The sequence below is a fragment of the Lathyrus oleraceus genome, chromosome 2 (assembly GCF_024323335.1).
Source record: "Lathyrus oleraceus cultivar Zhongwan6 chromosome 2, CAAS_Psat_ZW6_1.0, whole genome shotgun sequence".
Lineage (NCBI taxonomy): Eukaryota > Viridiplantae > Streptophyta > Magnoliopsida > Fabales > Fabaceae > Lathyrus > Lathyrus oleraceus.
In genome coordinates, this window is record NC_066580.1 from 425,360,519 (window position 1) to 425,376,721 (window position 16,203).

The 16,203-nt window shown below is 38.4% G+C and overlaps 1 protein-coding gene across 1 annotated transcript; it reads right to left on the reverse strand.

The window, feature by feature from the left end:
- Window positions 1-404: 404 nt before the first annotated feature.
- Window positions 405-1,028, reverse strand: LOC127123528 (uncharacterized). Its single transcript, XM_051053739.1, has one exon. It carries the CDS (start codon window positions 1,026-1,028, stop codon window positions 405-407), a length of 624 nt encoding a protein of 207 aa, XP_050909696.1.
- Between the last annotated feature and the right edge of the window lie 15,175 nt (window positions 1,029-16,203).

A 16,203-nucleotide genomic window follows, 5' to 3' on the forward strand; every position in this document is an offset into this window, starting at 1 on the left:
CCTCTTTTGGACATGAATGAAGTGTCACAAACCATTTCTCCACCTCCTAGCCCTTAGTTGACTTGCAGTTGACTTTTATGGGCCTCTGATGACTTGAAATTGAATTGTGGACTTTGAGCCTCTAGCACTTGGTCAAGTTGCCTCAAAATGATCCTTGGGTTCACACAAGCTCTCTAGAACAACCATAGGGCCTTTATCTCATGGAAATGCTCTTGTTCTCTTGCACAGATGGATTCTCCTGATCAGTCTTGACTGATGAAATGCAATGCACTATGCAATGTGAATGCAAAGTTAATGACCTAAAAATGAAATGAATGTACAAATGGGGGGTGCAAATTTGAGGTGCTACACTCCCTTATCGACATCCATGTTGGAGTCATCAACGACTTTCACCATCAAGAACTCTATAGGTTCGCATAGTAGGCCTCCTCCATCTGCATGGGGTATGAGTCCACTTTCATTGATGATTTAGGCTTCTCGCTAAATTGCAATCTTCCATCATTCTGAGCCTTTTGGACCAAATCCATGAAAATCACACATTGAGAAGTTTTATGACCCAAAAAGTTATGGTACTTACAAAAACCTCTCTTCTTCCTTTGTTCTAAAAGAGGAGATTTCAAACCATGAGGTACTATAATCTGACCATCTTTGACTAACAAATCAAATATTTCATCACACTTTGTAATGTCAAAAGTGTAAGTTCTAGTGGTAAACTTTTCATTTTTATTGGTCTCTACAGGCTTTTTTCCGTTTGATGGTTTTAATAATTTACAAACATAAGGGGGCCCTAGCTTTAATTCAGCCACATTGACCTTACCTTCTTCAGAACAATCATCACCCACGTCAGAGACATAATCATTTGCGTCTATGTAAGCAAATTTCTCTTTTTTGTGATATTTATTTGTTCTGGCTTTCTCAGCTTTTAGGCGTTCGACCTGATGAACCCTATCTGCAAGTTGTGCCATATTCATAAGGTATTGAGTCTCTAACTTCTTTCTAATTAAATAGTCCAAGCCACTAGCATCCATTTCGACCAACCCATGCTTAGGCACCTGGGTGAAGCACCTTACCTTTAGAAGTTTAAACCTATTCAAATAGTCATCTATCGACTCAGGGACTTTTTTCCTCACACTCGCCAACTCTTTCAAACTGATTTTTGATTGTCCCATATAAAACTACTCATGGAATATCCTTTCTAACTTGCTCCAGCATTGAACAAAGTGGGGAGGGAAGGTTGCAAACCAAGTGAAGGCATTCTTTGTTAGAGAATTTGGGAAGTACTTCATTTTCAAATTATCATTGTTCGCTATGTCACTGGCCTCAGTTTGATATTGGGCGACGCATTCTACTGTCGACTTGTTAGTGTCTCCAACGAACTTGGTAAACTTTGGGACTTTCCATCCCGTGGGTAACTCCGACTGTCAAACATATTCTGAAAAAGGAGATATAAAATTTAGTCGGTGGAGTCGCACATTAAGGCCATTTTGGGCCAAAATTTGTTCGACCATGTTTGTTATGTTATCAGTCATGCAAAATTATTATGTTGGACATACCTAAGCACTTTGTTAACATTCTAATTACTCTGAACCATCAGAGGCCTAGGGTTGTTTTGTTCTACCTCTTCCCTATTCAAGGGAGGTTCTTGTTGTAACCCTTGGTTTTGGCCTACAGTGGCCTGTGTTATGTCGTTCTCAGGAATTTTGACCGCTCTAGCATTCGATATTTATGGAGAAGGTCGAACTTGTACTGGGGGGTGCCTAAGAAATCAACGATATGTTTGATTTGATTTGCTAACACTTCATAGGTTTGATTCGTATTTGCAATCAAAAGGTTAAAAATAGTTCCCATTTGTTGGGTGAGGGTATTCACTAACTCTAAAATACTCTCATCCATTTGCTGCCTCATGGTTATCATAGAAGTTGTATTCAAAATGGCGTATTCTGGGGGATATAGTTTATCCCTCCTAGTCGTGCCATAATTTCCTTATAGAGATTTGTACAATTCTTAGAATAATTCTTGATTAATTTTATTATTTTTATGAGTCAGATGATTTGTTGAGCGTGAATATGAGTGAGCAGAATCAGAGTCCTTGAGCAAAAGCTTGTAGTCTTCAGATAGATGTGTCTTCTGATGTTATCTTGCAGAGTGATCAATCACCATTTTCACTATATTTTCATTGCTTATCCGACAAGAAACCAAGGATTTTGAGACACTGTGTATGCATTATGGTACCTTTAAAGTTAATTTTCATTCCCGTAAGTTATTTAAGAAATTTTATTAATTGTCAATTTTATTTTATATTTTTGTGATTTTACGCATAGGATGTCTGTGTTTTTGTCCAACAGGTCCAGGTGGAAGAACCGAGGAACTCGGAGCGAGACATTATGGAATTCCGGCAAGAAAAGGAATGGAAAAATCCCGGTACAGGAGGCCTGACACGGCCACCCGTGTCACCTGACACGAGCCGTGTCAGGCAGAAGGAGAATGAAGCAAAAAAACAGTAGCCTGACATGGCCGACCGTGTCAACTGACACGGCCCGTGTCAGGCCTTATCCCATTCCGTGTCAAGCCCCCATGGGTGTGTCAAGTGAAGCAGTGAGCTGACACGGCCACCCGTGTCATCTAACACGGGCCGTGTCAGCCCAAGCCCAAAATTTTCCCTTTTCATCGGGCTTTTGATTATCGGGCTTGCAGAGAGATTTTTGTACATGTCCATCTATTACTTGGAATTTTCACTATATAAGAGAACCTTCTACCAAAGAAAATATCATCTTGGAACAAGGCAAAACACAGTATTGTGAAGCAATCAAGTATTACAGAGAGCAAGGCATTCGGAGAGCTGAAGGTTTTCATGAGCGGAAGCGATTGAAGATCAAAGTCATCCCAATACTTGTAATATGTAATTTTTATCTTGCATTTGTTTTGAACAATATGAGTAGCTAAACCCCCCAATGCTAGGGGGTGTCCCTGATTTAGAATTGTAACGAATTTGAGTTTACATTTGCATTTATAATATTATGTTTACGGTAACCTTTTGATGTGTTTAATGCTTTCTCTTTCGGACCAATCGAGATTGTTTTGTGGTTATCAATTAGGCTGGACCGCCATTGATAAGGTTTTCATAAGGTTACTCTGCAGTAGATATCACCTAGGACTAGGGATACCCTGTATGAACCAGAGTGTTCTTGATATAATAAAGCTTAACTTCACCTTAATTGCCTATGGACATAGAAATTATGGTAGATTGATTAAAGGTTTTCTCACCAAGGACTTGGGAGAAAATACCCTTGAGAACTAGTAGTAATTTATATTTGTTGATGCAATAGTGACCTAGAGTTGTTACATGGATAAATCATACCCCTTCCCTAGCATTGTTCCTCTTACCTTGCAAACCCTTATTTTCATCCTTATTTGCCTTTGCCTTTATTTTTATAATTTTGAATATAAAAACCCAAATCATACTTTTTGTTTAATTGAATGATAATTTGAACTCGATATTGACGTGCAGTCCTTGAGATCGACATTCGGGGAATTTCCCCTTTATTATTATAATTGGCAAAATAGTACACTTGTTATTTTTCCGACCACAGAGTCATCAGGTGTAGAGTCTTCAGACATTAAATATGAACTTCAATGTCAGATTTTGTATGTGATTCTTTCAGAAGTGTTCTTGTTCAGAGTCAAATATGATTTCTTCATTTCTGGATCAACTATTCTGGATTTCGTTAGATGCTAGATATTGTTTTCCTCGGATTCATTTTTCCTTAGTATCCTGCATACTTAGAGACAATTATTAGGGTACCACATTGTTTTATTCTTTGTTATCATAAAAAACTTAGAGATATATTGCAGAACCAAAATCTTGTTCTAACAATCTCCCCTTTTTTTATGATGACAAAAACTTTGACTTTTGAAGAAACAATGGTACTTTACAAGGATACATATTTAAATGAATCAGAGTCAGATATAGTATGACTCCCCCTGAGATTTGCAATCTCACCCTTAGTCTGATACTTAGAATTTTTTTAAATATATTTGTATCAGAAAAGGGTTTCTGGGGTAGAGAGTCTCTTACCGGATCTTCTTAGGTTGCTTGACTTGTTTCTCAAATACTTATTTAGTTTTCCTTGTTCAGATGTATCCTGTAAGACACTTAAACTGCGCAAATTTTAATATTAGAATGTAAGCAGTACATTCTGAGAGTTAGATATATTATTTCATCAGAAAGCTATTATTTATTTCTCCCCCTTTTTGTTAGACTAAAAAAACTAAAAAATAGGAGTTCAAACCACAGAAAACACCACAAATTCCATTGAATATTCAAAAGTACGGAGAAGAAAAGCATAGAAGAAGAAAAAGTCCTCAAAAGCAAAAACTCTTAAAACAAAATTACAAGTAATTAATCCTAGAGTGCCTAAGGGTTTGGAGGAGGAGGTATCCTCTGAAGTAGCTGAGCAAGCAGGTTCTGAATACTGGAGTTGACTTGATCTTGCTGGTCGAGTCTAGCTTTCACCAGTTTTTGTTCTTTCTGAAGCTCTTCCAGAGTCTTGAGAACCAGAGGAGCTAGATCATATGTTGATGACTCTCCTCGAGTCAGAGCAACCTCATATATCTTTGCAGATTCTTCTGCAGCTATGCGAGCAGCTTCTTTAGTGTCAACTTTGCTTTAGCTTCAGCTTCTGTAGCACCAGCTTCTTCTACAGCAACATCTTTTTCAGCTTCCTCCTTAGTAGTAGCTTCAACAACAACTCTCTCTCCATCTTCTTTTCTGGCCCTTTCTTCAGCTTCCTTCCTGGCCCTTTCTTCAACTTCTTGCGCCAGACGCGCCTCCAGTCTCTCTTCAGCACCTCTGATGTAGTCATTTATGACTTGTTCAAAAATTCCCTTCATCTTGAAGACCTTAGATGTCATTCAGTTGAGAAATCTGTTCAAGTGAGTCCTTACTTCAGAAGGATTGTCACTGAGCCTGGATTCTTCAGATAGTTGTCTGAGTCTCACAACCGTGTTCTTTGAGAACTTAGAGAAATCTCATCTATGGTTTGAAAGGTTAGGTCAGGTTTAGAGGTTTGAGAGATAGGTTAAGATGGATTGTGGATGGGTTCAGAGGGTTCAGAGATGGGTTCAGAAGGAGGTGGAAGAGTTTCAGAGGGTTCTAAAGTGGGTGTAGAAGGGGGTGGTATGGTGTCAGAGGCTTTTGGTACAGATTGAGTCTGTGTAGATTCAGCTGTGGCTTGAAGTTGTGCAAGAGTGGGGGAGGTTTAGTCAGGGATGTTTGAATGTTCAAAGTTTGAGGTTAGGTCATAGTATGGAGGGGAACTGGGAGTGGATGAGGGAGGTGATATGTGTTCATATAGAAATATGGCATCAAATACAGGGATTGAGGTGGTTGTTAGGTTAAATTGTGGTAATGGTAGTGAGGATGTGTTTGGTTCAGAAGTGTGGGGTTCTTAAAGAATCGGGATGAAGATGGTTGGTTTAGAGGGAGAGATGATAGGAGTTGGTTGAGGTAGGGATGAGAGAATTTGCCTAGAACCAGAACTTAAGGGAGCTTCTGAGACAGGAGACTTACATGGTGCTGAGGAGCTTAGAGGCACAAGTTGCTTATGAGATGATGAAGATTCTCCCAACTTTTGAGTCTTCTTCTTTTCCTTTTTCTCAGAGGGCTCTCTCTTCCTCTTCATGAAATTTGGTGGCTGTTCTGGTAGCCAGTCCAATGTCTATTCCTTGGGCCTCTAGATCCTGAAGATAACGGCGATTACCTCTTGGGGATCAATCTTAAAGAAGAGATACATCCTGTTGCATATCTCCCTCTGATCCTTCAGAGCTTCCCAGGAGATGTCCATAGTGGGTTTGACTTTGTCAATTAAACTCATGCTCTTCAAGTTCCTCCCATTCAGAGGCTTCCCCATGTCCACCGTGACATCTTCCATCATGTGTGAGAGAGATGAGATTGTCCACCAACCCACTCTCTATGAGAACATCAGAAATTAGTCTCCCCCAAGGGATGTAATTTTTGGGCTTCATATTGTTCCCAATATCTCTGATGGAGTCCCTCAGATACTTAAAGAGGAGGGAGGGGACATTCAACTTCATCCCTTTGTGCAGACAGTACAAAATGCACTTCTGGTCCGTATTGATGTAGTCAGAGGAGTTCGACGTTGGATGATGGTGGATAGTTCCCAGAATGATCTTCAACCAAACTCTCATATTTTGGTGAAGTTCTTTGTTCGTTGAAGTTCTCCCTTCTGGTTTCTGAGAGAAAATAGTAGGGATGATTTCCTGGGACATATACTTTGCCCTAGGATTGATATTGTATATCCTTCTTCCCCCTACTATTTCCATGTTCAGAAGCTTATCAATTGACCTCTCCGTGATCACAATCTTGACCCCCAGAGCGTAGGATACGATGCAGTGGCCATCGTAATCAGCGAACCTCCAAAATTCCTTCATCAGGAATGTATAAACAAGACCATAAAGTTATTTGAGGTAGTTTACCCACCCTTGATTTTCCAGTTCTTCCGTTAGATAAATGCCATTGCTCTTAAGGTTGTCAAAATCAACCAAGAGTTCACATAAAACTTCCAGTTTTTCAAAAGGGATGGCAAGATTGATGTGAGGAGGGAGATCAAGAACATGAGGTTCTTGATATGAAGTTGTTGAGGGCGTAGTAGTTTGGGTTGTAACCTGTTGTGGATCTTCAACTGGTTGCTCAACAACATTCATTTGTTGAGAATATTCGAAAACCTGTTCTTGTTGAGGATTCATGTTGTAGTTGTTGAAAGAGATTGAGGTTGCAGAGAGAATGAAGGCAAGGGTTTATGTACGTTGTGAGAGTGAAAAGTGTGACAGTGGGAATTGTGGTAATATATATACAGATTCAAAACACATGCAAAATGACAGCGTTAGGGGACAAAAGTAATTATGATTGCTAAAATATGAGTTGACAAGCATGGGGAGAATTAAATGCAGCTAATGAGGGTTGTCTAATCTCAAAAATATGCACATTGCTCGAGGGGATCTCAATAGTTTGACTCTTGAGTTTTGAGCTAGACAATTGTCTAGAAGATCCAAAACCACACGTTTGAGAGACCACGTGTTGATGTTTCTAGAGTCAAGAATACCAAAAGGTTTCTGACTCAGAAGGTTTCCAATCCATATATCATCTAACTTATAATAGTATCAGAACCAGAACCAGATAAATGGCATATGTTTAAGTTAGAGTTTGTTTTTAACATTAGAGAGGAGACACATGTTCAGATTCATTCTGGGCAATCTTCCATATTTAAATGTTTCAGAATGAAAAGAAATTTATCTACAGCTAAGGGTTTTGTGAAGATGTCATCCCATTGATGGTCTATATCTATGAATTTTAAAATGATTATCCCTTTCTGAACATAGTCTCTGATAAAATGATATTAAATTTCTATGTGCTTCGCTCTGGAATGTAAAATTGGATTCTTACTTAAGAATATAGCAGCAATATTGTCACAGAAGATAGGGATGTTACTCTCATAGATCTGAAAGTCTTCAAGCTGATTTTTCATCCAAAGCATCTGAGTGTTACACAGTGAAGCTGAAATGTATTATGCTTTTGCAATTGACAATGCAATGGTTGATTGTCTTTTGCTTGCCCATGAGATGAGGTTTTCTCCCAGAAACTGACAGTTCCCAGATGTGCTTTTGTGTTCCAACCTGTCTCTAACGTAATCTTCATCACAATACCTAGAAAGCCTATACTCTGACGTTTTCTTATACATCAGGCCAAGGTTAGGTGTTCCTTTCAAATACCTCAGGATTCTCTTAATAGCATTTAAGTGATATTCCCTTGGGTCTGACTGAAATCTAGCACAGAGACATATGTTGAATAATATATCCCCTTGGGTCTGATTGAAAACCTATCATACCACGATAGAGTTTCTGAAAAACTTTTTGACTCACCTCTTCTTTCTCCAGAATGCAAGTAGGATGCATGAGAGTCTTTGCTCGTTTGCTTTCTGACATGTCAAATTTCTTCAGAATGTCTTTTATGTATTTGATTTGATATACATACGTGGCTTTTGATTTTTGGTTGATCTAAATCCCCAGAAAGAACTTTAGTTCTTGCATCAGACTCATTTCAAATTCTGTCTGCATTAACTCAGAAAATTCTTGACAAACAGAGGGGTTAGCAGAACCAAATATTATGTCATAAACATATATCTGGAAGATCATAAGATCGTTTCTAATGTTTTTACATAAGAGAGTGGAGTCCACTTTGCCTCTAGTAAAGTCATTTTCTAGAAGAAATGAACTAAGTCTTTCATACCAAGCTCTGGGAGCTTGTTTCAGACCATAAAGAGATTTTTTCAGTTTAAAAACATGTTCTGGATATTTTAAGTTTTCAAAACCAGGAGGTTGATGGACATACACCTCTTCAGAAATATACCCATTCAGAAACACGTTTTTGACATCCATCTGATGTAATTTGATGGAATAATTTATAACAAAAGATACAAGAAGACGAATAGATTCTAACCTGGAAACTGGAGCAAAGGTGTCATTGTATTCAATACCTTCATATTGACTATAACCTTATGCCACTAATTGTGCTTTGTTTCTGACCACTTCACCCTTTTCATTTAGTTTGTTTCTGTAAACCCATTTGGTTCCAATCACATGGGTTCCCTTGGGTTTTGCTACAAGATCACAGACATCATTCTTGGCAAACTGATCAAGTTCTTCTTTCATTGCCAGAATCCATTCTTTGTATTGAAGAGCTTCTTTATAGGATGTTGACTCTATCAGAGATACTAGTCCCAGAAGTGTTTCTTCAGAAACTTTGAATGTTAATCTTGTTATGATAGGTTCATCTTTGTTTCCCAAAATCAGTTCTTTAGAAACATTTTGTCCATTTCTTGATCTTTTTTTTATTGATTTTGACTTCAGGTGCTTCTGACGTTTATCTTTCTGCTTCATCAGATCCTTTGGTCTTTTCGTCAGAACCTGCAAATGTTATCTTTAAATCTGCAGAATTCTCAACTAGCTTTGTCTTTTCAGAGTCAAGCTTATCATAAAATCTGACATGTATTGATTCTTCCATAATTTTTGTTTTTGTATTATATACTCTATATCCTTTAGAACATTATGAGTATCCCAACATAATACACTTTTGTGCCTTAGAGTCAAACTTGTTCAGATTATCTTTAGTATTCAGAATAAAACAAGAACATCCAAAAGGATGAAGATAAGAAATGTTAGGTTTTCTTCCCTTGCACAGTTCATAAGGAGTCTTATCTAGAATAGGTCTGATAGAGATTCTATTTTGAATGTAACACGATGTATTCACAACTTCATCCCAGAAGTGCTTAGCCACATTTGTTTCATTGGTCATGGTTCTGGCCATTTCTTGGAGAGTCCTATTCTTCCTTTCTACAACTCCATTTTATTATGGAGTTCTGGGATAGGAGAAATCATGGGATATTCCATTAGAGTCAAAAAGTTCTTCAATTTGTTTTCAAATTTGCCACCATGATCACTTCTGACTCTGATGATCTTAGAGTCAAATTTATTTTTCACTTTTGAACAAAAGCTAGTGAACACAGAATGTGACTAATTCTTGTGCCTTAAGAATTTTACCCATGTCCAACGACTATAATCATCAACAATAACGAGTCCATACTTCTTATCATTGACTGACACTATCTTAACAGGTCCAAACAGGTCAATGTGTAAAAGTTCTAGAGGCTTAGAGGTAGAAACAACATTTTTTTTTGAAATTAGTTTTAGAAAATTTTCCTTTCTGACATGCTTCACAAAGAGCATCTGAAGAAAACTTCAGCTTAGGTAGGCCTCTGACTAACTCAAGTTAATGTGACTCATTCTTGTGCCTTAAGAATTTTACCCATGTCCAACGACTATAATCATCAACAATAACGAGTCCATACTTCTTATCATTGACTGACACTGTCTTAACAGGTCTAAACAGGTCAATGTGTAAAAGTTCTAGAGGCTTAGAGGTAGAAACAACATTTTTTTTTAAATTTGTTTTAGAAAATTTTCCTTTCTGACATGCTTCACAAAGAGCATCTGAAGAAAACTTCAGCTTAGGTAGGCCTCTGACTAACTCAAGTTTATTAAGCTGAGAAATTCTCCTTAAGCTAATGTGACCCAAGCGTCTACGCCACACCCATTGCTCTTCATTTACAAACATTAAACATTTTACATTTTGATCTTTTAAATCTGAAAGCTTTATTTTGTAAATGTTGTTCTTCCTCTTTCCAGTGAAAATGACTGTGCCATTTTTCTGATTAACAACTTTCACATTTTTATTAAAGATTATATCATAACCGTTATCACTTAATTGACTTACGGATAACAAGTTATGCATTAATCCCTTAACATAAAGGATATCAAAAATAGAGGGAAGAGATCCATTATCAACTGTTCCAAATCCTCTAATTCTTCCTTTCTGATTTCCTCCAAAGCCTACGAAGCCAGAATCTTTAAGTTCCGGGTTTTGGAACATATGCTTTCTTCCCGTCATGTGTCGTGAGCATCTAGAGTCCAGGTACCATGATTGGTGTTTTAACTCTGCTGCATAAAATATCTGCAACATATACTATTTTATCTTTTGGTACCCAGATATCTTTTGGGTCCTTTAGGATTAGCTCTCCCAGAGTTTCTGAAAACTTTGGGTTTTCTAGCATTATTAAATTTATGTGTTTGTGCAGGTGTGTAATGATAAGAAAAGGGAGATTTAAGTTTGTTTTCTACAGAAGGTTTTAGATCATCTTCATCAGAGTCATATCCAATTCCTTTTTTCTTATTATGACTAACACCATAGATCGTAGAAGCCATTTTCTTCTTTCAAGTCCGTTGTTTTGAAATTTCTGAAAAGCCTTTTCATATTTGTATATGATGGTGTCAGAAGTAGGTGGAGTTTTAGAAAGAGTTTTTTCAAGTTTTGAACATTTTTTGGTTGAAAATTCATTTTCTTTTTCAAGGATAAAATTATTTTCTTTAAGTTCAGAAACTTCTTTCTCAAGCTTATCACACTCTTCAACCGTCTCTTCATGAACCCTTTTCAGGTTCTTGAATTTCTATCGAAGCTTCTGATACAAGCTCAGAGATTCTGACAAACAGACGTCCATATCAGAATGAGAAAAGTCAGAGAATACTTCTTCAGAGTCAGACTCTCTTTCAGATGAACTTCCAGAGGTGGTGGCCATGAATGCAACGTTTGCTTGCTCCTCTTCAGAATCAGATTCTGAAGCTTCAGATTCAGAGTCATCCCATGTTTCCATGAGTCCCTTCTTCTTTTCTTTGAAGGAGTTCTTCTTGAAGCTTTCCTTTCTAGAGCTATCCTTCTTGATCTTTGGACATTCGTTTGTGTAGTGTCTAGGTTTTTTGCATTTGTAGCAGGTCACTTCCCTGTTGGGTCTGCCTCTAGAGGTCAAATATGGACGATCTCCCTTCTGTCTGTGCCTTCTGAAGTTGTTGTTTCTTTTTCTGCAGATCTGTTTGATTCTTCTAGAGAGAAGAGATAACTCCTCTTCATCATCAAAATCTTCATTTTCAGAGTCATCTTCGTCTTCTTCTTCATCCTGAAAGGCTTTGTTCCTTTATGGCTTTCTTATTTCTGATATGGAATTTAGAGCTAATGATTTTATTTTCTTATGAGGTTCATATTCCTCTAGCTCTATCTCATGACTTCTGAGGGAGATGATAAGTTCTTCAAGGCTTATGTTGTTTAGATCCTTGGATAACTTCAGAGCAGTAACCATAATTCTCCACTTCTTGGGAAGACTTCTAATTATCTTTTTGACATGATCTGTTGTAGTATATTATTTGTCCAGAACCTTGAGTCCTGCAACTAAGGTTTGGAACTTCAGAACATCACTTCAACAACTTCATCATCTTTCATTCAGAAGGCTTCATACTTCTAGATTAAGGCCAGAGCCTTGGTCTCTTTAACTTGATTGTTTCCTTCATGAGTCATATTCAAGGAATCAAATATTTCTTTGGTTGTTTCCCTGTCGGTGATCTTCTCGTACTCATTGTAGGAGACTGCGTTCAACAGAATGGTCTGTGCTTTATGGTGATTCTTGAAATCACGCTTCTGATCATCACTCATTTTGCTTCTTGGAATAGCGATACCGATAGAAGAAATTGGTGGTTTGTAACCATTTATGATGATATCCCACAGATCAGCGTCATAGCCTGGGAAGAAGCTTTCAATTTTGTCCTTCCAATAGTCAAATTTTTCTTCATCAAAAACTTGAGGTTTGGCGTTGTAGCTATCTCTTTCATTTGTGTTAGCCATGATGTTTTTCTCACACTGGATCTCTATACATCATTAAGTGTTTGATTCATAAATCAATAACAGAGCCTAAGCTCTGATACCAATTAAAGGTAGAGAAAAACAAGAAAGGGGGGTTTGAATTGTTTTCATAATAGTCAATAAATTTTACAACACTATACACACGAAAGAAAATGCTATCAACACAAGAAATTTATCCTGTTTCGCTTGAAAATTAAAGTTACTCCAGTCCACCCGTCCAAGGTGATTCCGCCTTCAATAAAGACTTAATCCAACAATCTCAATAGATTACAAAAATGTCTAAGAATTCAAAAATATCTTAGCCCTCTCAAGTCTAAAGACTTTTCAACAAGTCACTCGAGAAAAATCAACAACTTTAAAGAGTTACAAGTGTTTGCCTTAGTGCTTCTAGGTAAGCAGTATGAACACAATTAAGAACACGAATCAATGATCACACTATGAGCAACAACTCTTGTGTGATTATTGAATTTTACAATGAAGATATTTTGAGTATGTAGATCGAATGACATTGTATAATTCTTGTGTGATTGCTATCTTTTCAGCATGATGATGATGAGGCCTTTATATAGTACTTTGAGATGATACTGTTTGAGAGAAATTAATGGAGATTTCTTGTCAATTATTGGACTTAATGACATTAACTTTCTTGTCCTTTCCATAGAAGTCTTGGAGTATAATCCATAATTTCCTTATAGAGATTTGTACCATTCTTAGAATACTTCTTGATTAAGTTTCTGATTTTGATGAGTGTTAGATGCCCAAAAGTGCTTATTTGAGCTATCAAATATGGGCATCTTTCACTCTATTTCCTTGCTAATGTGTTCAAAACCACCTTTGTTTCGGATGAAATGCAATTAAACGATAAACGATCTTGGTACCTTTGATTTGTGTGTTATTGTGCAGGAAGTAGGCATGAAATAATAGAAAGTGAAGACACAAGAAATTTGGCAAAGGGATCAAGTAAAACAAGCATTCATCAGCCTGCTCGCTAGGCGAGGGCTGTGGCGAAGCACTCGCTAGGCGAGCGCCCAGCGAAAAGCTCCAGTAAAATGTCAATAAATTCGCTAGGCGAGCTGCTAGCGAAGGTGGTAGCGAGTTTGTTCAGTTTTGGTGAAAAGCGCAGCCAGCACTCACTCGCTAGGCGAGGCTCTAGCGAGTTCCCAGCAAGGATTCCAGTAGCCAAACCTTTCAACCTCGCTGGGGCGAAGGTTGAAGCATGGCCTTCGCTAGGCGAAGCTTTTGTTCGCTAGGCGAACATGACAGTCTAGCAGAAGATATTTCCCTGCGCACAGGTGCCTGTTAGATGCCCAAAAGTGCTTATTTGAGCTATCATATGTGGGCATCTTTCACTCTTTTTCCTTGCTAAAATTGTCAAAACCACATTTGTTTTACATGGAATGCATTACATTGATGAACAAGCTTGGTGCCTTTGATGTGTGTGTTATTGTGCAGGAAAGGCATGAATTAATTGATAATAAAGACACAAGAGAATTGGCAAAGGGACCAAAGCAAGAAAGCATTTCATCTGCCTGCTCGCTAGGCGAGACTGTGGCGAAGAATGGGTTCGCTAGGCGAGCTCCTGGCGAACAGCTCCAGTAAATTGGCAAATTAATTCGCTAGGCGAGCTCATGGCGAAGTTTGCAGCGAATTCATTCTGTTTTGGTGAAAAGTGCAGCCAACACTCACTCGCTAGGCGAGGCTCTAGCGAGTCCCCAGCGAGCATTCCAGTAGCAAAACCTCTCAACCTCGCTGGGGCGAAGGTTGAGGCGAGTCCTTCGCTAGGCGAAGGTATGTTCGCTAGGCGAACATCACAGTTCACCAAGGCCCTGTTTTCTCTGGGCGCAGGGGCTTTTTGTGCTCATTTTTGACCTTCGCTAGGCGAGCCATTCTGCTCGCCTAGCGAACATGACAGTTCTGCACTTGTCTATAAGTAGCAGGTGCCACTTTTGGGCACCATACCTCATTTTTACCAACTTTTCCATTTTTGTACTTTCTCCTAGATATTTTACAGCATTGTTTTGTGGGAGCTTTTATGCCCTAATTTCATTTCTCTTCATCTAGCAACCATCTTCCACAAAAAGAAGGTGGATTCCCATCCAACTTCGATTATCCGACTTGGATGTTGATCAACCTTCTTTCCTTACTTGCCGACCAAGCTACCATGAAAATGAGTAGCTAAGTCTTCCATTTGTCAAGGTTAGATGTAGGTGATTGCTAGCTTTGTGTGTAAATGTAAGGATCCTCATATGTAAACTCTTTAACGGTAAATATATGATGAAAACTTTGTTTCTATTTAAAACCCTTTGTGTTGGTATTTGATCGAGAGATGCTTACCGATTCTTGACCTAGGTTTTCATCCAAACTTGTTTGTTAGCTAGAGATAGTAACGAATGATTTTGTTCACCATAAGGTTGAACCAAAGAGTTGTCATTTTGATAGATTGTGTTCGAGAGAAACAATGGATCAAAATGGCAAAACTCACAATGGGTGTTCGAGAGAAACGCATTGAGAGGACCTTGTGAAATTATTTATCATCTAACGGAGTTTATAAGAGTGTTGACCGAGCAAATATATGCAAAGCAGTGTAATCATTGAAACCTAACTTTGACAATATTTCTCATATTAATCAAAACATAACTTTTACCGCAATTAATTACTTTGTATGCAAGATAACTTGATTAAAACCAAAACCCTAGTGTTACATTAAGTTAAGATTAATTCAACCATTGAACGGCAGTGATATCTTACAATCTCTGTGGATACGATAACAAAAACCCGACACAAAATATACATTTCAACAAAATGGCGCCGTTGCCGGGGATTGTAAATTGATATTGCGAGCATCGCAATGGTTGTTTAAGTCTTAGCTTGTGAATTTTTGACTTGTGCTTGTAATTTGTTTGGTTTAGTGTGCAGCTTACGTTTTATGCGAGGGTAAATCCCTGTGGACGAACTTCTTTTTGATCCTGAGATCGAGAGAACCGCAAGGAGGCTCAATAGCAAAACGAGACGTAGGAGGCAACAGGCTAGACAACGCCAAGAGCAAGGGGAAAGTTCTTCGACCACAAATCCACACCCATTCATACCAAACATGGAGCCACAACCACCACCACCTATTTCTACTCCATGTATCAATAGTCCAAGGAACACCGCTCAGTTTGCCAACCAAACAGGAAGGCAAACTGAAATGAAGACGGGAACTCTGAATTTATTGTATGGGAGTCCATTCACCGGAATGGACCATGAAGACCCATTTGCTTTTCTCACAATATTTTATGAGATAGCATTGGCTGCCGGAGTGGATCAGGCTCAGGAGCTTCCGTTATTCAGACGATTGTTTCCCCACGCTTTGCTCGGTAAAGCAAAGGATTGGTATCTTGATCAAACACCTGCCGTAATGACCGACTGGAATGTGTTAGAAGAGAAATTCATTGAAAGATTTTTCTCTCATAACCGATTCATGGAATCAAAGACGGCCATCTCGGTGTTTTCTCAAGGAACCAGTGAATCGTTGAATGAAGCGTGGGAGAGATTCAAGTCCATGCTAAGGAAATGCAAAGGGCATGGATTTGATGAATTAACTCAAATCCATATCTTCAGAAATGGACTTCAACCAAACTGTAAGACGTTGTTGGATGCCACCTCGGGTGGCTCGTTGATGTCAAAAAGTGCCGAAGAAGCCACAAACATTATCAACCGCATGGCTTTGAATGATCTTCAAAGTCAAAGTCGTGGAAATTCTTTGAAGAAGGCGGGAGTGCTTGAGTTAGGGACGAATGATGCCATACTTGCCCAAAACAAGCTCATCTCACAACAAGTGGAACTCTTAACGCAACAAATCAAAGAGTTAAGAGAACCGTCAAAAGCTAAACAAATAGCTTGTT

What these genes read in the sequence shown, in the direction of transcription:
- LOC127123528 (XM_051053739.1), bottom strand. Translation starts at nt 1,028, where the DNA reads ATGGATGCTAGTGGCTTGGACTATTTAATTAGAAAGAAGTTAGAGACT.